The following is a 24,652-nucleotide window of genomic DNA, read 5'->3' on the forward strand; positions in this document are numbered from 1 at the left end:
CGAAAAATCTAGACTTCGAATTTTATTACAACTTTCAGAGAGAGAGAGAGAGATTACTGCAAACAGAAACATACCTGCAAAATTTACTTTCCTTTAAATTTCTCTGAATTATATATGAACTACGTGCCTGTTCTGTATTTCGGCTCTCTCTAAGAATAATAACAAACAAATCCCTCGAGCAAAAGCTAGTCTCAATAGTGTGACACCATCAAGTCTATTGCTGGAAAGGCAGAGAGAGAGAGAGTCTTTCTCTGTTTATTATAAGGATTGTTCATACAAAATGGAAACTCGAATAGATGAGAAGGAGCAGTTCTCTGTATGGCCTACGCACTGCCTTTATATACGTAGTTGAATTTAATTTAGGCTATAGGCGCCTTGCAGAGTGCAAACTAGAATATGTTGTTAAGTATGTGTGGTTTACAAATGGGAGCTGCGCACCGTTGATTAATTAGATCCGCAAGGCGCTCTGTATTACGTGTTCTGACCGTGTATCGTGTGTTTGTATTTAAAATTTTTCTCTGTGTAAGCAGGAATATGATTTGTGCAAATACTACATATATGTGATATACTGTGTATGCATTATATCTTGGTTTATACGTGAAATGTATGTATTATACTGTAGGATGGCTCTGAATGTTAGTTTATTCCGTCTTACAGAGATTTGTAGTATCACCGAGACCGGTGAACTAAAAATCTCTGTAAAAGGGTCAGAAATGTGTAATGTTTATATATTGTGTGCATTGATATGTGTTGAAAGTGTTGTTCAAGGCACTTTGCTACGAGGAAGCTGCGATCACCAGAAAAGCTGCTTTTCGGTACCAGTAGGTGCCACGAGGAAGCGGGCCACAGCAATTCGTACTGCCTTCCGAAAATCAAACAAAATCGCATAAATATAGGAGGTAGTGCAAATCCTATAGATGCTAGCAATTCCATAACACTGTTGCCCAACCAAAGATATCAGTAGCAAAAAAAAAAAAAAAACCAGCGGTTGCTCATAAATGATAGTGGTACAAAGAATATAATTATCGTCAGTCTATCGCAATCCCACAACAATTGTGAAGTTGAATGACCTGTGTAGGAAGTCGCCATGCAACGTCCCTGAGATAGTGAAAAAGGGAATATCAGAGGAGAGATCATGTATACCGTAATGCACAGCCACTTATATTACTGGGAAGCCTGGACTGTGTCCAAATATATATCTTAACTACCTAGAGAGTACATGAATCTCTGCTTGCAAAATGTTATGCGTTTTCTGAGTTTACTTCCATCAACGTGAACACAAATACCATTCAAAATGAGACAGTCCTCTTCCTCACGTTGCGCCGATATTAATATTCTTTAGATTGGTGTAACGTCAGAAGGGGGCTCCCCCAGTGATCGGTTCTCGAACCACTGTTGTTTGTGATATTCATAAGCAGCATCGACGAAAGGATAGAGGACGTGATATCAAAATCTGCAGATGATGTAAAGATTTGGAGAGTCGTTAATAATCAGTGCCACTCAGTGCTCCTTCAGGATGACTTCAGCAGGTTTCAAGAATGGTCAGAAATGTGGCAGCTGTGATTTAATGCAATAAAATGCAACTTGAGGAATAGCAATCCCAAAATTACTTATACCCTGTAAGGCTGAATTAAAAACAGTAAAGGAAGAAAGGTATCTGGTAATTACGATACAGGCGGATATGAAGTTCTCTGAGCAGCATAAAGAGGCAGCTAGGAAAGCCCGTGCTGTCCTCTCCGTGATTTATCAAACAGTATCCTGCAGAAATAGGCAAGTTACAATCCTATTGTATCAGGCAGTTGTAAAACTTCATACGGAATACTGTGTAGAAGTATAGAGACCGCATCTGGAAAAAAAAAAAAAAAAAAAAAGACATTGCTTGAAAAGGTCCAAAGACGGGCAACTCGCATAGTGAAATCGGCAACTGTGTGGGTTACAGAAGTTGGCAACCAAACACTTTAGAAGGGACCTGATTTAAGTTTTGAAGAGGCTAAGAGGAGTAAAGAATTCCAGAACTGGGGGCCACGAATTCAAATTACAGGGAAAGAGGTTTAAACTAGATTATAAGAAGCTTTCTTTTAGCGAATAATTGATTACTACAAAAATTTGCCTCCACAGATAGTTGAGGCTGACAGTTTGAAATTCAAAGGTCAACTAGATAGTTATATTCGTAAGGTGAGAAGCGAATAATTTGAATTTTCCTATATACTTTTTACTTTTTTTGGCCTGTGGCTTTTTTGCAGTATGTGGGTAATACTGATATTAACGTATTGTTTATTGTTTCGCAGCTCGATAAACAGAAACTGTGCGTACTAGAAGTTCACCTTTCTTTCTGGCTCATTACATCTCCCCTTCACCAAGGTTGTTGTTAATGTTGTCATAGGGTTTTAGGAGCATCAGAACTAAGGCTGTATTTCTCGGTGTATACTCTCTGTAAATTGCGTGTGTTCTGTGGTCGATTTTCTGTTTGATGGACGAAACACCTGAGTTTCCGGGGAGAAAAACCATTCTTGAATGGAGCCCAGAGTTCAAAAGGGAGCTTAAAAAATGCTTAGTTCCATTCAATGAAATTCACAAAGCAAAAGCAAACAAACCGAGATTACTGACTTTTTTAAGGAGAGCAGAAGATACACGAAATCAAGAATGGTGTGCTTTTGTTAGTTTTGTTAACACTTTGCTAACGAAATAGTGTATTTTTGTTAGCTTTGGGAACGTAAACCCCCTTTTTGTACTTTTTCTCAGTCCCGTATAACACGGTTTCATACAACACGACATTTTATAGGAACCTAACCACAGTGTTATACGAGGGTTACCTATTATGGATTTGCCCTGAAGCCATATTAGTAGGTGACGAAATGTTAAGCACTTCATTCCAAGGGTAATCTTCGGACATGCAATTATCTCTTAAAACGCAGCACTTGCTCGCACTATTCCTGGATATCTAAATACAGGGGGGGGGGGTGTAAGTATGACTTGTGAACCACACACATTTGCTCCTGGACAGCCAACCGTTCATGAAATTGTCAATAGCTGATTGTTTGGTCCTCTGGAAATCCATCCTTGCTTTGGAAAATTTGGCATATCAGACTTCTGAAGACGACTTCGTGTGGGAGGCATGGAGGCCTTTTTCAGGAAAGCATTCCACCATGGTTTTAAGTGAGCACTAAGGGTGCATATTTTGGACATTGCAGACCTTGCAATGAATTCCATCCATTTAAAAAGCCAGCAAGCAGCTCATCGATGTTCAGCTCATCAAGTATGTTCCACGAGTACAGTTGGGAAAGTGTAGTAGCTTTTTCAATGTTGATGTATTTTGGATTGTACATTCTCCTGACAGTATTCGTAGCTTATACTGGCGAAGGTTCATCGTTAGGTGCCTGCAGTGATATTATGGCAGCGATCGGATCGTGATGGGATGGAGGAACTTATCGGTCATGGTTTCTTTTACGAAACGGTTTAAGAAGATTTGCTGTAGGGTGGCATCACCATGTGAAGGAGGAACATCAATAAGATCAATGCCCATATCTGACAAGGTAAGTATATCTAGGAATCCTGATGGAGGTATAACAGGGATGCTTAGTATTGATTTTAAAAGGCTTCCCAAATATTCCTTCAAGTACGGCTTTTGTTCCCAAATATGCGTAATGTTCAGCTTCCCAAAAATGTGCGGCTTTTGTCGGAGGATCCAGCCTACTAATGAAAATATTCGAGTGGATATTTCTGGTCACTTGTCGATTTCGTATTCTGAGGCTCGTATTAACCTCTCTGCCAATGAAGGTGAACCTGATGTTTCTGGTATTCAGTTGGCAAGGGGTGTTTTCATCAGTGCCGGCCCAGGCCTCTGGCCTGGCTGGGCTACATTCTTGTCGGCAATCTTGGAGTGACACCTCGCAGATTGTAGCTGGCACTATAGGCGTTGTAGGCGCTGTGTTTAGAGGTTGCAGATATTTCCGCTTCTGGGCCTAGCGATGACTCAGGTGAAGAAGAAGGTGAATGTTCCTGTGAGACAGGACAGGGGAGCTTGGGGTTCGGGGACAAGAGACTTTGTAGTAGGCTCAAGGACTTTCATTGCTGGTCTTCCAGTTTTCACAGATGGTCTCTTAGAGAGCTATTTTCTGAGTGCAGTTTTCTTAGAATGCATTCAGTGGTTTCCAGTTTCTCTAGCCTGATGTAGTCGGGAGCGCGAGTGCAGTAGTACCTGCTCTTTGAATGGACTGGGATTCAAGCCCGTGGCTACTAAATACGATTAACATTTGTATTGATTGATTTATTGTGAACTTCACTGACCTGGTGGTCGTGCCAGAGTATAAACAAGAACATCAAAAAGAGCAGCTGACAGAGAAGCTTCTGATTCCCACTGGGTGCAGTTATCAGTGACCCTGGCAAAAGCTTGCTGTTCATTGCTAGTTCACTGAGAGTGACATCATTATATGTGTTAACGTCATTTACCTCATTCGGCGTTCCAGAGGGAGAACTTGTGGGGAAGGGAGGGAGGGAAATGAGCCTAAGGAACTGTAAGGATTTCCCCTATATACGACGAATTCCTTTTTTTGTTTGCGGCAGTCGTCACATCCCCATTTTGATTTTCTTGATTGTGCAGTATCTATCAACGAGACAGAAACAATACTAACTCAACAAGAGGAGGCGTAGCCATGCTTGTTGACAACAAAGTTCCTACAAAACAGATCCCTCTGCAGAGCACATTAGAGGTTGTAGCAGTATGTATTGTTTTGAATTTTATGTTAACCATAGTCTCTGTGTACCTTTCCCCAAACCAAGAATTCACTGTGAACGAACTGGAGGATTTTATAAAGAAGCAGCTCCCATCTCCTTTCATTCTGCTTGTAGATTTCAGTAGGCTCCATCCTATGTGGAGATCTCCCCAGAAAGATGAATGAGGAAAATTCATTGAATCAGTTCTTGACAACCAGAATCTCACATTATTAAACACTGGTGCTAACACTTATATTCACTTTTCCGCCGGAACATATACTGCTATAGATTTATCAATATGTTCCCCAAAACTGTTCCATTCATTCAGTGGTTAGTTTCAAATAACCCTCTGAAAAGTGACCATTACCCGATTATTTGCAAATTGCAAACACATAGAACCTCACATATAGCCAGCTGCATAAAATGGAAATTTATCAAGGCAAATTGGAACAAGTGCAACCTGTGCTATATCCAAAATCACAGTTGGTCCTCACAGACATGCCAATATCTGGTAGAATGATGCATGCCATGATGCCCAAAAAGAAAAAAATAAATCGTGGAATCTGTTTCAGAAGTACCCAACAACTGACAACGTGATTATCTTAAAGCTAAGAAACTTAAAGTTAAGGCGGTTACGTGCAGAAAAAGACTCTTGGATCCAGTTTGCCTTTAAAATCCTAAAAATAAAGACAGTAAAAATATCTGGGACAAATGAAAAATCTGAATGTTAAATCCCTTCCGGAATCAACGCCCATTATAAGTTGGACTTCTCCTCTCCAGTGGAAATTGCAATTTTTTTTTTTTTTTTTTATGTAAACCCCAAACACGAGAAGTATTAGAATCTATAGTACTTAGTACCGTGCTTGGGTTGGAGGTTGAGAAGACGAAAGAAGATATTTGTTGACATTGGACTTGAACTTCTGTAGACTGTAATTTTCAGGAAATACGTATGAAGGAAGGTTGTTCCAGAAAACGGCAGTTGAATGAATAAACGAGGAAGATGAAAAGTTGGCTCGCTCTGTGAGTTTGAAGTTGGACAGTAAATGGACGTTGGCTGGTGGCTGCATGTGCTCGGACTGTTTTGAAAGAGAGAGCGGGAATTATAGAAGCCAATTCAGAAGAACAGTGCCCAAGGAAATATCAGTAGAAAAGGCATGCAGCAGAAACAGTACGTCTCAGACAGCGAGCGGATAGACTCTGTTAGAGATAAATCATTAATTAACCTAACTGCCCTCTTCTGAATGGAATCAAGAAGCCTGAGAGAGGTTTTGGGGGCACCACCCCAGTTGTAGGAACAATATTCCATGGCAGGGCGGATTTACGATTTATACAGAGTGAGCAGCTGTTTGGAAGAAAAGTAATGCCGAGAGCGAAAGAGAAAACCAAGTTTTTAGATGCAGAGGAAGGAATATTTGTAATGTGCTTGTGCCAAGAGAGATTAGAAGTCAGGGTAATCCCCAAAACAGATATATCATTTTGCCTAGAAATCGGAGTGTCACCAAAGATAAGCATAGGAGCAGAAGAATCCTTTTTGCGAGATATAATACAAGACTGAGTTTTAGAAGGGTTGAAATCAGCTAAGTTATCTTTGCCCCAGTGGAGAATTACCTGGAGGTCAGCATTTAAGGAATTGGTAGCAGATTTTCGAGAAGTTGAAGCTGATTGAGCAGGGTAAGGTTTCTCAAAATGGAAAGTGGAATACAATGCGCTATCATCGGCAAAACTATGGATAGGATTTCCAGTCAGTACAAGAAGGTCATTAATATACAAGAGGAAAAGAGTGGGGGAAAAAACTGAACCTTGGGTAACACCGGGATTACTGGAGAACTTAGAAGACAGAGAGCCATCTATCATCACCCTGAGTGAGCAATCAGAGAGAAAACTGGATAACCAATTACAAAAAAACAGTTGGCTAACCATAAGATGGAAGCTTGTTTAGAAGACCTTTATGCCAAACACGATCAAAAGCCTTTGAGATGTCAAGAGCAACTACTTGTGTTTCACCGAACCTTTCCATTGAATTAGTCCATAAATGGGTAACATAAGCCAGAATATCACCAGTAGATCGACACTGACGGAATCCATACTTGCGATCGTTGATCAGACGGAAGGTTTCTAGGTAGTTTAAGAGTTGGCGGTTAATTGATTTTTCTATTACTTGCCCTGTCAGAGAGCTTTTCTGGAATATCTGCCACGTCAGCATATGACTCAGCCTTTAAACAGGAAAAAGCCAAATCAGAAAAGCATAAGCTCAATTTCAATACAACGGCATCTCTTCTTCATTATCGAACTACAGAGCTCCCTAAACAGATCAGCCAATAGTGTACCAGGGCCTGACGGTATATACTTAGCATTAGCATTTGCAAGGGCACATGATGCAAGAAAGCAAGCTTATATAGGATCAGCCAAAAAAACCCTTATTTCACCCATCGCCTCGCTCCAAATGTTTGTCAAGTTCTGCGTTGAATCTATTTAAGCTATAAACGTCTACAGCAACAAATGGAAGTTTGTTCCAGCAATCAACCACCCGCTGGCTAAAGGCAAACTTCCCCATATCTATCCTACAACGTCTTTCCTCAATTTGAATTTATGTCCTCTCAGGCAATTATTCTGAGCAAGAGGAAGAATCCCATCAGCATTGAGCATGCTCAAACGATTCAAGGCTTTATACACCTGAATCAGATCACCTCGCAGGTGCCTAGTCTCCAGACACTGTAATTTTCAAAACTTAAGACTTTCCTCGTAAGCGAAACCCTTTGTTCTATTCACTATTCTTGTTGCCCTTCTCTGTACTCGTTCGAATAGCTGTACATCCTTCTTAAAATGAGGCCTCCAGACCTGTATACAGTATTCTAGGTCTGCCCTGACCATTGCCTTATACAAGAGGATAATCACATTATGCCTGCTAGAAAAATTCTTGTATATCATTGACAAGACACCATGAGCTACTCTTGCAGACCTTCTGCACTGCTCAGAAAACTTCATATCTGCCTGCACAATTACCCCCATGTCCTTTTTATTCTCTACCACTGTCAGTGTAGTACCACAGAGTTGATACGTTACTCTGGGGTTACTTCTTCCCATAAGTAGTACTTTACATTTGTCAATGTTAAACTTCATTTGCCACCTCTCAGCCCGTCTGCTCAACTTTTATATATCCTGTTGCAGCAGCATAGTGTCATTAACAACCCTGCCAACCTTCGTATCCACTGAAAACTTGGACATTAAGCCTGATATACCATCATCACTATCATTTATAAATACAGAAAACAACAATGGACCCAACACTGAACCCTGAGGGACTTCACTAATAACATTAGTCCACGAAGAACAGTGTCCATTGATTACCACTCTCTGTCTTCTCCTACTCAACCATCCCTTTATCCATAGCAGCAATTTGTCTCCAGTGCTACACTGCTCCAATTTGTGTAGCAGTCTTCTATTTGCAACAGTATCAAAGGCCTTTCTAAGATCCAAATATATGATAACAAAGTTATGAAAAATATATACAATGATAACCCAGTTTAATATAATACAATAAAATGTACAATAGCAGAAGCTTTCAAGACTAACTTGCCACTCCCCTCTTCGCCTGGTGGGGCATGGGCCTGCCCCACTGATTATCTGGGGTCGCCTTCTCTATCGTCCCCATATTTCTGTCGTTTCCCCGAGCCTTCTGTCTCCGCCCACTCTACCTAATACGCAAGTGTATACCCCCACATAACTTTTTTTTTTTTTTTTTAGGAGCATTAGCAACTAAGGCCATATTGCTCCGTGGATATGCGGTGGTCATTCCCTGACCTTTCCGCATCCTCCGTATTTGGTGGTCACGGGCTCGAACCCCGGTCTAATCAAGAAGCGTGTGCTACGCACTGTCGCTCCTGCCCACCTGGCTACGGAAGCGCCCCCACATAACTTAAAATTTAATAATGACTAAATTTAATTGCGTTCACAGTAAACTCATTTGGCCTTTCTACACAATTTTCTTAACCCCCACTGAGCGAAAATTTTATTTTATTTTATTATATATATATATATATATATATATATATATATATATATTATTTTTATTATTTTTTTTTTTTTTAGGTCCTAGCCACTGAAATTTCAGGAAATTAGGTGGCAGGACCTGCCAGAGTAAGTATTTCAATACTAGTCTACCTGGTCTGCCTCCACGAGGCATAGTGTGGACAACGTAGGGCCTCAGCAGGGGTCTAGCGGCTAAATGGCCAGAAGAACAACGAAGCACAACACTACACTCATACAATATCCATACACTTTTAAATCTCTGGCCTTTACAGTGAACTGTTACACTCACAATGAAAGCAACGCGGAGATGGGGGAAACCCCTGGTGCCGTTAGACACGAACACACTATACACTATATTAAGTGACTCTAGCCATAGGCGGTGGCTAAAGTGTCGTGAGTTGTCTACTACTTCAAAGTCACGTTTGGGATTAAAATCGTGGTTGGTGGCCCAAAAATGTTCCTCGACTGCAGACTGGTCAGTTTCGGCATGAAGCACCCTATTGGAGCCATTCCAGCACTGATGCAATTAGACGTAACGAGATTTCCCGTGTGAAGGCGGACCTAACCAAATGTGGTTATCCATCCCATGTGCTAAACAGGTGTCTATTACAGGCACAAGAACTCACATCCCACCCAAGACCACCGAACCAAGGCGGTATACCGTCCGCCTACATTCCCTATTATTCAGGCGTGTCAGGACGGATCTCAAAAATCCTCAGAAATTACAACATCAAATGCATACAGTTACCCTGCAGAAACCTACGCTCACTTGTCTCCAGTGTGAAGACCCCTGTCACACCTCTCTTACGCAGCAATGTAATATATCGCATCACCTGTAGAGACTGTGACAGCTGCTACATAGGAGAGACATCAAGACGTCTTCAAGATCGCCTTACGGAGCATGACAGAGCAATCCGACTTGCCGAAACTGACCAGGCCGCAGTCGCGGAACATTTTTGGCCACCAACCACGATTTTAATCCGAAACGTGACTTTGAAGTAGTAGACCACTCCTCACGACACTTTCGCCACCGCCTATGACTAGACTCACTTAATATATTAAACAATCCAAAGGCCATGAACCGCTGCAAAGGCACACGTCTGCATCCCATCCTAGAGACAACGATTTTAACGCTGGATAAACGCTGGAGTAAAACAGCGCACGTCCGTGAAATAACAATAGGAAATGAATAACGTGCCTCACTCTCAGCTCATTGCACTTATCCGTTGTATTTAAATCAAATTATCAGTTGAAAAAGAGACTTGTTTGTCTTGAAAGTTTCTGTTATTATATATTTTATTGTATTATATTAAACTGGGTTATCATTGTATATATTTTTCATAACCATGGACCCCAGTACACCAGGCCCATTCGTTACAATGATATCAAAGTTATGCTTTGCATCCAGTTTCTTTGTGACTACATCATAGTATCCAATCAAATTTGTCAGACAAGACTTCCCCTTGACAAACCCATACTGTGGCCGAGCTATAACTGAAGTCTTATCTAGATGATCCTGCAATGCTTCTTTAACCAGTGCCTCCCTTAATTTCCCTGGAACAGAAGTTAAACTAACAGGTCTGTAATTACCTGTCTCCCTTTGATCCTCCTGTGTGAATTGGGGTTACATTTGCATATCTCCAGTCCATGGGTACCTCCCCTGAGTCCAGGGAAGCTCTCATAATTATGGCAAAGAGTTTGCTTACTTCTTTTGCTGCCTCCTTTAATATAACTGGATAGATTCCATTCCACCCCAGGTGCCTTTCTTATGTTGATCTTCAACAATTTCTCCTCCACTTTACCCTCAGTTATTACAAGATTATCTAGCTTACTGCCAGAGTTGAATACACCTCTGGCATTACCCTCCCTGATTAACTCCTCATGTGTGAATGTACATGCAAAATATTCATTTAGTTTGTTAGCTACCTGAGGAGGATCAACAACAGTTGAACCATCGATATCAAGTGGACCAATGTGATTCATTCCCTTCCTTCTAGAGTTTACATAAGTAAAGAACTCTTTGCTGTTTTTCTTTGCATCCTTTGCTAAAGATTTCTCTTAATCTGCCCTCGCCTGCCTAATCTCCTTTGTAACTTTGTTACAGACCAGCTTATATCTATCATAGGCTTCTCTGTCACATGTCTAATTAGTTCATCTGACATCCATTTAGGCCTAAATCTTGAACATATTTCTTTGTTGGTATGAAAAGCCTAGTAGCATCCAAGATTAATTCTTTGAATGCTTCCCATTTTGAATTTGCTGTTGTTAACATCATCAGTTGGTCCCACCGTATAGAATTTAAATACTGTCTCAGACTACCGTAGTCACCTTTACGAAAGCAAAAACTCTTTCCTTTACCCTTGATGGTAGTTACCTGTTTGAGTAAATCTCACTTCAGCACACCGTGATCATTGCCACATAGTGGTTACTTTATCGCAGATTCTTGATCCATGAAGAATCATTAGTGATAATCAGATCAAGAGTATTACTCCCTCTAGTTGCCTTCCGAATATGCTGCTGTAGAAAATAATCATCCAATAAATCCACAAAAGCCTTGCTAGTGTGAGAGTGAGTGACCAACCCACAAATTCCAGTCAATCTCTGGGAAATTAAATTACCCCATTATAAGACACTGATTTACTGGCCCACTCTATTTCTCTACACAATTGCGCATTATACTCATCAGATTCATTTGGCCTATAACACACACCTACTCATTTTTCCTTTCCCACTGCTTATGTCATACCAAACAAACTCAACAATTGGATGCACTTTCTTATATTTTATGTGTTTCTTAACTAATAGCATAACCCCTCCTCCCTTTCTGTCCTGTCTATCCTTTCTGTACACATTGTGTTACCCAAATTTCAGTTCTGCACTGATTATGTCTGTGTGACACTATGTCTCTGATATCCCAACAATATCTGCCTTTGATTTCTTGACTAGCACTTCAAGCTCATCGAATTTATTAACTATACTATAGCATTGGTGTGCATGCAAATATACATGCACCTGTTTCTACTCTTAGTTACCCTAACATAGCCCATGTATTTACTTGTTCCACTATGACTCCCAGCAGGGGCGCTTCCGTAACCAGGTGGGAAGGAGCAGCAGTGCGTAGCACATTGCACTTAACCTTTCTAGGCTGCTGCTCAATTGCATTTCAATAGAAGAAGTGCAGAAATCACTTTTACCTCTGCCAGCGGCTACTGTTAATCTAAGTTCGTGTATACCCCCAAGCTAGCAGTTTTCCGACCCGCCTAACTCTTCCTCGATAGCATCAGCAAATATCTTGCACCCTTTCTATATAAGTGTATCCCATCCCTGCTTCTACAGGGATGGGATACACTTAAATATCCTGACTGATCCTTTCCTAAACCTGGAAAGGATCAGGTCAGGTCCACGAAGCTATCGGCCAATATCTATTAGCAGCTGCCTTGGTAACACATTAAAAAAAAAAATGATTTACTCTCGATTGGTATGGTATCTAGAATTCCATTCGGCAATGAACAGTAGTCACTACAGCCTTCGAAAAAATCGGTCAACTCTAGATCTCATGATAAAGGCTAAATCCATCATACGGAATGCATTGATCCGTAAAGAACATCTTGCCATGGTCTGCCTAGACATTGAAAAAGCTTTTTATACCACCTGGCGCCATGGCATTCTTCAAATCCTGCATGCTACAGGACTTCAGGGTCATCTATTATTAATTATACAGAGCTTTCTCCAAAACAGAACCTTTCAGGTGCGTTACTGCAATTCACTGTCCCGAATAGTTGTCCAAGGACCAAGGCCCCCAGAAGGATCAGTTCTTAGTGCGACGTTCTTTGCAGTTAGGCTGAACAATGCAACAGAGAATATTCCTAATGTTGACACCTATCTATATGCAGATGACCTTGAATATCCTGCCACTCACAAAATATGAGCTCCATTGAATGACAACTGCAGCTCTCAATAAACAAAATAGATTCGTGGACATCGCACAATGACAATAGCCTGTCTGCAACAAAAACAACTGCTGTCCACTTTTGTAAAAAGCGTTAGCTCCATTCAGATCTTGAGCTAAGGTTAGGAACGCAATCAGCGTCACTTAGCAACAATATCCGGTTCTTGGGTCTAGTACTTGACATTAATCTTGCCTTTCAGAACATATTGCAATATTCATATAATGCAATTACAAACTCAGTGTATGAAAAAGTAGAATATCCTTAAAGTTATCTCTTCTATAACATTGGGAGCCGATCGCTTCACACCTATAGCAAACCTTAATAATATCTCGTCTAGATTATGGCGACCCAGTTTACGATTCTGCACGTAAGACAGCATTGGCTTGGCTCAATCCAGTCCAGCATAGTGCTCTGACGATTCCTTTAGGAGCTTTTTAAACGTCCCCAGTGCAAAGTTTGTATATAGATGCCAATGAACCTCCACTACATCATAGGAGAAATGTAATTGCTTGTTAACTGTGCAGCCAAATTATGGCTGCATAGTTTGGAACACACGCATTGAAACCAGTTTTTACTTTTTGTGCAATACTTTCTTTTCTCTTGTTTCATTTAACTATTCTTACACGTAGTATAGATTTTTCAATTATTTTTTAAATGTTTAAACTGTCCAAAATTTAAGTAGGTGCAAGGCTTGGTGTTTTTTTTCCCCTACAGCTCTGTGGTGGAGGCAACGGATGTTCAACTAAATATGAGGGTTGGTATTCACACTGGTCGAGTTCTGTGTGGAGTTCTTGGACTTCGCAAGTGGCAATATGACGTCTGGAGTAATGATGTCACATTGGCAAATCACATGGAAGCAGGAGGACAGCCAGGGTAAGAAGGTTTGGTTACTAGCCTAAACGATTATCGTTCTTAACGTAAACCTCTCCATGCTAATTTATATGTTCTGCTTCTATATTAATGCTATCTGGTGTGTATGCCCGTAATTCAAAGTGTCTTCCCTATTTCAAAAATGTATTATGAGTGAAATTTGAAAAGAAAGGCAATCGCAAAAAAAATTTTCAAGATAATAATTTCGATATGCGCTCCATTTGTGCCCCTACACTCACTATTCTTGCTGTTCTGGTGATTATTATAATAATATTTATAATTTACTTTACGATTTGTATTTATAAATTATAATATTATTTTTATATTGTAATTTAAAAATACTCTGTTTTATATTTATTTAGTATTGGAATGGCTAATTATGCATCTGTCGAAAAATAAATAAAGAAAAGAAAAGAAAAAACTTTCCTATCATGCTGTACTTATCCCTTTTTCCTTGAATCTCCTAAAGCGATAGACCAGAAATATTTCTGAGAACCATTGATTGTTACTTCCATTCAGTTTATATTTATTTCCAGTGATTCTTGTTGCATTTTCAAGAGAATCATGCCACGCACGTTCATTTTTCCCTTATAGTCGTCTTATATCCTCACTTATATCTGCCCCCACTTCAGCTGTCGTGCTCTCTGAAGGAAAATGAGGGGAAGCAATCTTTGCGATTTCTGCAAACCACGGCTTTGGAATATTTCCTCGTGAGGACTCGTTTTTCATTTTACTCGTCCGTTTTAGGGTCTTGTATACGTCAATCTGATCAAGGGTGCACCCAGACATTTTGGGTGGGAGTCATACTTTCAAAAAAATATATGATATATAAATATTGAAACAGGTGTAGATTCCGTAGTAATATAATATTAATATACGGATCGCGGGATAGAGCAATTACAGATGGAGTGTGAATTTCAAGACGTAGCTGCCAACTTCTAATTTTTGGAAAGCTAGAGATTAGATATCTTGTGGGAAGAAAAATTTTTTTTTTTTTGAAAAATAAGCAGCTCTTCCCAAAAAAGCGGGAGAGAAACTGGAGACTTTTCCGGCAAAGTCCGCATTGAACTATAAATTATATATCACTGAAAAAAATACACATTTTATATTAAAATACAGTCATATAATTGTTTACCTGTACATAATGCTTTTAAACGTTAGTTTACCTGACATTTTTCTGTCTGTGGGTAGTCAGTTAGATATCAACTGATTATGATCGCCTCAACAAAGATACCGTAGCAGACTTTGCACACCTTCAAATTCATTTTCTTTTTCACCTATTTTAATAGCATTCCTATGAGGAATATTAAAATGACTTGGGATAACTCGTTATATTTCATTCTTCCTTGTGCCCTTCTCAATTCCCAAACTAAGGACGAAATTGAAATTGGCAGAGTTGATCTGTAAAATATCTGTTTATTTATCTTCTATGATTGAGAAATACTCGAAACTTTTTTTTTAATCGATTCGTTTCAGTTTTATTCAAAAAACTTGTTCTCAGAAGTTTCAACTTGCTGTCTTTGGAGCTAGCAGAGTTTCGTCTGCTATAAGGAAACACTTTAGTTTCAGCAGTTCACGAAAAAACGTCGCTCGTTTCTAGTCCGCAGTTTACTAATTTATTCAGGCGCCTCCGTAGCCAGGTGGGAAGGAGCAGCAGTGCGTAGCACACGCTTCTTGATTAGACCTGGGTTCGAGCCCGTCACCACCAAATACGGAGGATGCGGAAAGGTCAGGAAATGACCACCGCATATTTCCGGAGCATTATGGCCTTAGTTGCTAATGCTCCTAAAAACCAAAATAACAACAACTAATTTATTCACAGTCGTCAGCTTCTGCTATAAGTGTGTAAAAATTTTAACTTGATACTCAAAAACGTTTTATTAAATTACGACAAAAGGTTAGTCACACATTTGTTTTAATGTGTCTTATTAAAGTAAAAAAAGACTACACAAATTTTGACCTGAAATCGCAATTACAGAAATAATATCCAAAATCTCATTCAAAATTGGCGCGGCGATAATCGATGTTTCGACACGGATCCTAATAAGGCAAATGATTCCAATCGGTAGTAATACTTGTGTAACATCGACTTCTGCTCGAGACGACGAGATTGTTATTAAGTGCTGGAGATATCAATTGTGTTCCATATCAGACATTTTTGGGAGTTGCTTGTGACTGCTAGTCGCAGGCACCCCCCAAAAAAGAAAGAAGATAAGAAGGATCAAGAATCTAATCGCAATAGCTGACATCATCAAAGTTCCTTACAGAAGCACATGGAGATTTATAGGCCATTGACAATGATTAAATCACGTGGATCTTTCCATGGTTTTGGCGGGACGGAATGTAGTTTCCCTTTTTCTCCAGCTAAACGTGAGTCGAGAATCCGATTAAAGACTATCTTGACTCATCAGTGAAGAGCCTATTGGTCCTAGGTCTATATGACATTCTGTTGGCGCCAATGCAGATTGATTATTTTGTATATAGAAGCAAATGGAAACAGACAGCTGGGTCGTCTTGCATAAAGGTCCCCCTCTCATGACACCTTCTACAGACCGTATGCATGGAAACAAGTTCTCCTGCTGATCCAGAAAACTCAGCAGAACATTGCCGTGCTGTGTAGTCTCGCACTCCGGGAAAGATAACGATCATCATCCGTAGAAGTAAAACGAGGACTGTCTCTGATATTTCAATAAGCAGAGTGCGCGTTTTAGAATTAATTCTACAGTCTCCTTACGACGCTACTTGTCACGTTCAGCCACCTAACCGCTTCAACTTTACTTTGGCTTTCCTCCATTCGGCCTGAAATTGTAGGAGGAATATAGAATCATCGAAACGGTGTTTTTGCGACATTTTCGCAGTGATGTCCATATTGAAATAGACAATTGGATTGTGAAATACTAATTTACAAAAACATTCTTTTTATCTGGTTACTTACCTAATTTGCATGTGAGAGGTTACTGGAAAACTTTGTTTACTGAGTAACGCAAAGATTGTTTTGTTTCATAAATGTGAATAGTTAGGTCTATTCTTATATAGAAGCAAATATCTGTGTATTTTGATATATTTTGTGATTGTTCTTTAGATTTTAAGCACTAATGTATTCCAAATGTGCTTTCCCAGTTGTCGCTCATATCCGTTAATATATCCTTTGCATTCTAGAATAGGTTTTCCAGTTGTTCTTTTGCTTTCCTTTCCCTCCACTTCCCCACCATAGCCAAACTAGTCATATTTGGTCGAGGTTGCCAGAACCAAACCGAATAACTTGATCAATGTGTAGAGAATGAAGGGAATCCAATGCCCATTGGATTCCCTTCAAAAGGAACATAACCTCAACTTCGGCTGTCTAAGTATAAAATTCAGGTATTTTACACATGTAAGAAAGCAGCGACACTGTCCCACTTTTGATGTGAAACATCTTTGCGGGCACCTCCTAATTTTCCACACGGAGTAAACTAGCAGCAATTATGTCACAAAATCGGGTGACAAGTAACGACGTCATCGTCCCCATTGACGTTTGTGACAACTCGAGTTCTACTGGACCGATTTGAAAAATTCAAAGTGTAGTTATTTTCTTTCGTCATTCTGGGTAAGAAAAACGTAAAATTTTGAAATTGTGAAAAAAAAAAATAATAAATAAATAAAACCTCATTTGCCATGTAAAATACTGATGCTGAAAGGCAAAGAGCTTATTAGGCTCACTTAAATGCCACTAAACAAAAGAAGATTGCAAAATCAGCTGCACGTTCTCAACATGGGAATGTTGAGAACGTGCAGCTCTACACTGAAGCAGTACCGGGCAGAGACTGATACGCACTGTTACAGCCAACTAGGTGGGTGTTGGGGAGGTGATAACGTAGTTACTTCCATCACCCGATTTTGTTGTAATCACAGTTATATACATTTTTCCAAACCATTTGATTGAAGACATTATAGATTTCATTCACTTCGTTCTTCTGCCTTATGCCATTGACAGGTGCCGCGCTGTTGAAGAAAAATTACCATCAAATACCAGTGATCTAAGTGGCGACGTCAGCGTTAATTTCACTGATCCCAATTCGCAGGCCCTTGTCGAGTCTCTAAAAGAGAAGTTCGACCTCACTATGAACACCGATCCTGCTATAGCAACGATGAGAAGTGGTTATTCTCTAGATGCAGTTTTCTGGCAGAGATTGCGTAATTTACAATCACAAATATATATTTCATTTTTTTTAGTTACCACAAATTAATTGTATGTTGTATTCCTGAAATTGAAAACTAATAAATTACATAAAAAATTAAAACTGCATTTCTTTTTTCTTTATTTAAAAAAAAAATTCATTCTACTGATATTTTACCTGTAGTTACGGCCCCAGGTAAAAACATTTCCAACAGGAATGTGTTAAAAAGGCTGAATTCAAGTAGACTCTATGCAAGGAAGACAGTGTTTTGTATCCCATTAACTCCAAACTACACCGCAGAACACGTCGAAACATCAGACGACGTCTGTTGTCTGATGAGTCCCGTTTTAGCCTGCAGACAGATTCTAGACGTTATTTCGTCTGGAAACAACAAGGAATGGGGTATCATCCCTCCAACGTCAGCGAAAGGGACACTTGCGGTGGAAGCTGTATTGTCTTGTGGGACGGAATAATGATCAACGGCCGCGTCCCCTTTATGTTTTTCATAGGAGTACCGAGAACAGATACTCGAACCCTATGTGCGTCTTTTTAGGGTTGCAGTTGGCCCAGATTTTATTTTCATGCACGACAACGCCACTGAACATGGAGCTCAAGTGGTGGAGGAATATCTTGAAATTGAAGAAATTCGACGATTGCTGTGGCCGGCACAATCACCAGGCTTAAATCCGATCGAATATGTGTGGGACGCATTTGGGCGTCGAATTGCAGCTGACAACCAATTCGGTCAGTTGGCGAGCCATCGTCTGCTGTTGGAAGAATGGGATTTATTGCCACGAAATCTTAGAGACACCGTTATATCGACCATGGTTCACCACCGTTAGGCCTGTTTAGCCGTTTGAGGGTATCATACTCCTTACTGATGTCATGTGACCATATTTTCGAGCATCTTGTGTCGACTTCTGTAATAGGACCTTTTTATATAACTCCTATAAATGTTCCTTTACCTGTCCAAAGTTTCTCGCTTCACCGTTATTCTGTGGTACACCACTAACCAAATTTTCTACGTATTAATCATAAGTTTCACGAGTTACATCACGTTTTCTACGTGTTATGTTAATTTTGCGGAGCACTGTATTTGATATATCTCTCTTAAGAAAGATTACAGAACTAAATTGAACAATATTGTAACTGATGAACACAAAGGATCTTCATGATTGTTCTTTTCCTAGCCGGGTTCACATCACACAAGCCACCTTGGACTGCCTCCATGGGGAGTACGATGTCGAACTTGCAAGTGGGGCAGACAGAGATGCTTATCTACGTGAACATAATGTGGTGTCCTATTTTATCGTGCCGCCTTCTCATAGAAGAAAAGTGAGTACAGTACGTGTTTTATTCATTGAGTTGCTTCCGATTGAGAGGATAATATATAATTTGTGTGTGTGTGTATGTGTGTGAGCAGTTGGTGATGTTCCGCTGAGTATACTTACATTTTAAAATACTCTTACATTAAGTACATCATATTTTTAAATACATATATAACATTCAACGAGGGATTTCTAATATTTCCCCAAAACAAAAAAAAAAAAAAAAAAGAAAGAGAAACAGATTCCAATATAGTATTTTGATTTCATTGCCAGGGAATGAGTGGTATATGCTCAAATTAACCTCCAGCATGTATCCGTTATCTTGCGCCCCGGGAAAGTAATGGTTAATACAGACGTCACATGATGCAGATGGCAGTGCCTGTTAAAAATAAAAGGACATAACAGACATGTAAACCCAATGACAGAAGAGAGTGGGATGAGGAAAGAACCTGCACTGTCCTACCGAAAGCCATTGGATACTAATAGTCCAATATTACAATACATGTATTTATTTAAAAAAAAAAAAAAAAAAAAAACCGCTAATAATTAAAGCTTGTTGGTTCACCTTTGGTCTTTATGACTAATTAAATACGTCGTAGAAGATTCTGCTAATTTTTTATCAAAAGCATTGGTTTCTGCTTTAAAGCATGAATCCGAAACCCACTGGGCGCGTGCCACAATGTGGTTCGCTGGATGGTGTTCTGCTGCACTTCATGGTATGATCCTTCCTGCTGTTTGCTTATTTCCATGTTCTTGAATGCCAAAATAGCTTAATATGGTATATTTTTTCAATAATTTCGATTATATTTGCCGAAGTATATAGTTGCAATGAAAAAAAATTACATCTTAAAGAAAAAATTGTCAACCAGGCAATATTTTCTTTAAGCTATCTTGGTCTTGCTCTCATTCTCTGTTCCTGTTCATCCCAAAGATGCTCAATCAGATTAAGGTTGAAACACTGTGCTGACCACCACAACTTTCAGATGTTATTCTCTTCAAACCATACTTTACAATACATACATTGCGATATGGAGCGTTGTCGTGTTAGAAGATGCAGGGATCACAATGTAGATCACACAGAATTGTCCGAAATATCACTATAAACCCTCATTATAGATCATCATTCATGGTTCCACGTCATCGAACGAGATCCATACCATGAGAAACACCCCAGACCATGGACACGTCCTCGCAAGTTCATAGTTGTGGCGATACACTCACATTGTAAACATTGTTCAGGCATTCTCCACACCCAAAAAAGTTCTGATGGGAAGGAAATACTCGCTATGCCGAAGAAATATTTCAGAGTTTCCAAATCAGGTTTTTTAGGATTTGATGGGGCGATGACATAACTACTCATTTCAGGGTGCCTGTCATTGTTTTACTCGTACATGGTCTAAATAATAATATCATCCGCGTCTTTTCTGCATTTCTATCAACGCACCTACCGCCGTCTTAATACCCACATTATCGTCACTGCAAGTAATTCTTGAACAGGGTCTCAAAAATTTTGGGGCCGGCCCTGCCTGGTCGTTTCTTAGGTTCATTGTTCACTCTGAACTTCCATTTCTTTAGAACTTTGTTGTAAATTGTCAACTTGGCGCCCCGTGGATAGCATATTCAGTATAATCACCGCCCTCCCCACATCGGGTGGAAAAGTCTAGAGTTTAATGACGCGAGGAATTTTAATGGTTCTTTTTCACAACGTGGCTGAGTTGGTCGGTCTCAGGCGTGGGTAGCATGGTTTTTTCCCGGAAACTCGGGTTTTTCGTCTGGCACACATGGACCACGGAACACTCGCAGTTTACAGATATAAACAGCGACCTGGGTTGGTCGCTGCCTATCCAGGGTAGAAACGGCGCAGTATGGCCTAAGTGGCCTGTTGTTGATGCACCTAAACCCTCACAACAACAACAACAACTTGGAAATGTTTAATTCCAGAGGAACAGTATTCACAGTCATTTTCCCTACATGACATCTAACTATCATTTTCCTCTGAAACTTTGTTATCGATTTCCGTGTGCATCTTGTTCGGAATATACGTTTAAAATGAATTCCCGTCTAACCGCTGATCACCTTTATAAGCCTAGATATTTATGTATTTCGAAGTCACGCACACAATTCCTTGCAGTCAGAGAGGTTTGTGTATGTTTTGGTACTATATTGTAAATAACCAAAGATGAATGGACATGGCCTGCATATCCATTTACCTACTGCTCGTACGCCTAGCGCTCTCTCTCAGCACTCCACGTCGCTGCCTACCCAGGGTAGAAAACTGAAGTATTGGACATTACTGTAATGGCGTAATATGATGAATCACGTTACACGGTCCAGAGATTAAATGGACGCGTCTGAGTGTGGCGTATTCCCAAGAACTGTTCAACCCCGATTGTATTATGCCAACAATGAAGTTCGGTGGTGATGTTGCGATGGTATCGGCTTCTGTAATGTGATTTGGAGTTTTGGTCCCCTTGCTGTGACCGATGACACCCTGAATACAGTTTTCTTCTGCGACATTCTGAACAATTCTACCTGACTCTTGCATTATGCCAATTCTTTGGAGAGGTGTCTTTGTATTAGCATGACAATTGTCCTCCGTGTTATCAAAAAGCACTGTCAGTACAATGGCGTTTTGATGAGAACGTGACCTTCAATTTCGAAAGGTCGAATCTGAATCTAACTGAACACTATCATGCTTTGTTGCAGAACAATTGAGAACCAGAACAAAACATCGCGCAGAGAACTAGCCGCAATTTTACTGGAGGAGCCGAAGAGTACTCCAAAAACTTATAAAAAGTGCCCCAGAGCGGTTTGATATCATTAAAGCCCGGTGTGGGCCGTGTTGGATATTAATATATGTATTTTTTTCCTACTGGTTGTTTTTTGAAGTGAAACCTCTTTAGGCGCTCTCCAGGCAGTTTTCAGAGGGCAGAAATTGCGTTCGTCGATTGACAAAAAACGCAACGAAAATGCAACAGAACAAACTAAGCTATAAGTAAACGCATTATAGGTGCTCTAAACAGCCAACTATCATGCAGAATTCACCGGTTTCCGTCCAATCACCGAAATAAAGCAGCGTTAGGTCTGGTTATTAATTGGGAGGATGACCACCTGGAAATACCCGGTGTAGTTGACTTTTTGCCTTTCTTTCTTTTTAATTGGTAAGGTAATAAAGTGTATATTTGTGCTTTATATCTTTACTTTTATAGCTGTGGATAATCGCCATTAATAGAATTAAAATGCAATTCATAAACGTGAACCCAATGACCAGCGCTTACTACATATCATATAGGGAACGGTATTTTGTTATGGAGTGTCCATCGGAAAGTGATTTGATCATACAGTGAGCCAATTGTAAATCGGGGGTCCTGTAGTTAGCTTTGTAAGGCGTATGGAGCACGTACACGTGCAATGCGTCCGCAGATTGACAAAAATTGCCAATAAAATCCGACACGAAACGATTCATCCTCCTCCCCCCCCACCATATGGGCTTCAGCCCCGGAGTATGGAGGCACCTCCATAGCCAGGTGGGACAGCAGTGCGTAGCACACGCTTCTTAATTAGACCGGGGTTCGAGCCCATCACCACCAATTACGGAGGATGCGGAAAGGTCAGGGAACGACCACCGCATATCCCTTAGCAATATGGCCTTAGTTGCTAATGCTCGTTAAAACCAAATAACAAACAAATAGCAAACCTGGAGTATGGAATGAAGTTGTTAATATATGTATGTAAGCTGTTGTGCATTCTCTTCAGCCACTGTTGCCAAACTATCTCCCCACCATTGTACTACTTCATACCAGGCACGAGCGTTGCATGACCCATTCAGTACCCCTACTGATTGCGTCATTCCCCACCGTATTGAATAAAAAATTTCAATGGAAAAAAAATTATAATTCAACATGTCGAAGACTAATACTGAGCACTATAATGCGTGTATAGAGCGTGTATACGTGCAATGCGACCACCGAAACTACCTCCATTGAGTACAAAGGAGAGATCTAAGCTACAAAGGAGAGATCTAAGAAATTACAGGGTGTTATGGAGTTGAACAAAGAAGCCGGAGAAGGTCCATCCACATCTTCAGAGCCTAACATCTTCTAGAAATGTTACAAGTGAATTTGGAAGAAGGAGTCATGAAAGTTGAAGAGTCCTCGAAGTGCAGTCGTAAACGAAAAGCGAAGAAGCCAAAACCGACTGCCAGAAATACACCGAAACACCCACGCACAGTTTAAACTTACATTCCTGGATAATGATTTCGGTTCAGTCTGTTCCGTGTGTAAGCAGCTTTGGTTCAAGAACGATTGTAGCAGCTCGAGATCTTCTGAGAAGATCATTTCCAAATGAGAATGTAAGTTAAATGTCGGCCTGTAACAGCTATCGTGGCTCTCTCAAGAACAAAGTAATTCCGGCTCTATCAAAGTCAAATGGTTTTAAATATCATCCGATGACACAGTACTTGCCGAGACTAGATTTGGTAACAGAATGTCATATCTATGCGGGCTCGGCAAACACACATTTTTTTTTTTTTTCTTTTTTTGAATACTGTATATATTACATGGGCTATCCAAATCTAGTTTCAGCACTCAATATTATGCTTGATGACATGCTCAGAAGCAAAATTTTCTCCGTTCGCGCATAAATAGTGCTTTTTGCTGTAAATCGTGAATTATTAACGTTTGCTAACGCGCCTGAAATGAAATGTTCTGCGCACATTAACTACCTTCTTTTTTTTTTTTTTCTTTTTTTGTAATGAACTTATATTTTGCAGCAGGTGCAAGCCCCAGCAATTGATTTTTTCCGACCAGTATAATTATTTGCAGTTTAATCGATGGATTTTAACTGCAGTTGAAATCCATTGCCTTACTGCATGCAATGCATTCTTTTAAGCAGCAGAACGTGTCTGTTAAATAAACTGCTCCCAACCTACCTTACGATGGTGGCAAGGCTGCCCCACTAACCTTCTTCCCTCAAGAATAAAGTCTGCAGCGTTTTCGCTGCGAAGTTTGGTCTACACGCGTCCCTAGCCCTATCAAATTTTCGTGTACCCTCGTCGCGAAGAGTAATTTGTCTGTTATAAGGAGAAAATCGGAGTCAATCCCGATGAAAAACCTCAGGACCACGGTTTGAGACCGCCAAATTCAATTCTGAATGGAAAATTCCCATAAGGGTAGCAGATGGAATCGAATCTCGACCAACTATTCAGCAAGCCCTAGCCCCATATGCTATCGCTTTAATTGCACTATTTCACATTACTTTTCTCAGTAGTAAGTGAGACGTGATTGCTAAACTTCCATTACATTCCATTGTTAGGTACCACTATAGATGTTTTCACATAAAAAATGGACTATTTTGAGTTTTCCATAATAGCTCCTTCTACCTACATAGGATTTGAACCCATACCTTTACCACAAACTGATAGGGCGATGATCTTAGTTACCATGCTCGATGTGGGGAGGTAATCGTCTTGACTTATTTCGATTTCAGTGGAAGAGTAAACAAAGAAAAACGAAGAAAATCCTCAGATTATCTTGGAAAGACTAATGTATCTAAATTGTCTCTTTATTCTGCTTCCAATGTCAGTAATAGCATAGATAATTACTGT

The 24,652-nt window shown here is 40.0% G+C and overlaps 1 protein-coding gene across 2 annotated transcripts in view; it reads left to right on the forward strand.

The window, feature by feature from the left end:
* Positions 1-24,652, forward strand: part of LOC150091231 (adenylate cyclase type 1-like) — an 845,725-nt gene that overhangs the window by 514,200 nt on the left and 306,873 nt on the right. For both annotated transcript variants that reach the window (XM_090374793.1, XM_090374796.1), the window contains exons 6-7: positions 13,407-13,565; positions 18,910-19,054. In XM_090374793.1, the coding sequence (XP_090230919.1) occupies positions 13,407-13,565; positions 18,910-19,054 (304 nt within the window). The remainder of the gene's footprint in view (positions 1-13,406; positions 13,566-18,909; positions 19,055-24,652) is intronic.

This window comes from Mastigoproctus giganteus, chromosome 1 (assembly GCF_048544385.1).
Source record: "Mastigoproctus giganteus isolate SK-2022 chromosome 1, ASM4854438v1, whole genome shotgun sequence".
Taxonomy (NCBI): Eukaryota; Metazoa; Arthropoda; class Arachnida; order Uropygi; family Thelyphonidae; genus Mastigoproctus; species Mastigoproctus giganteus.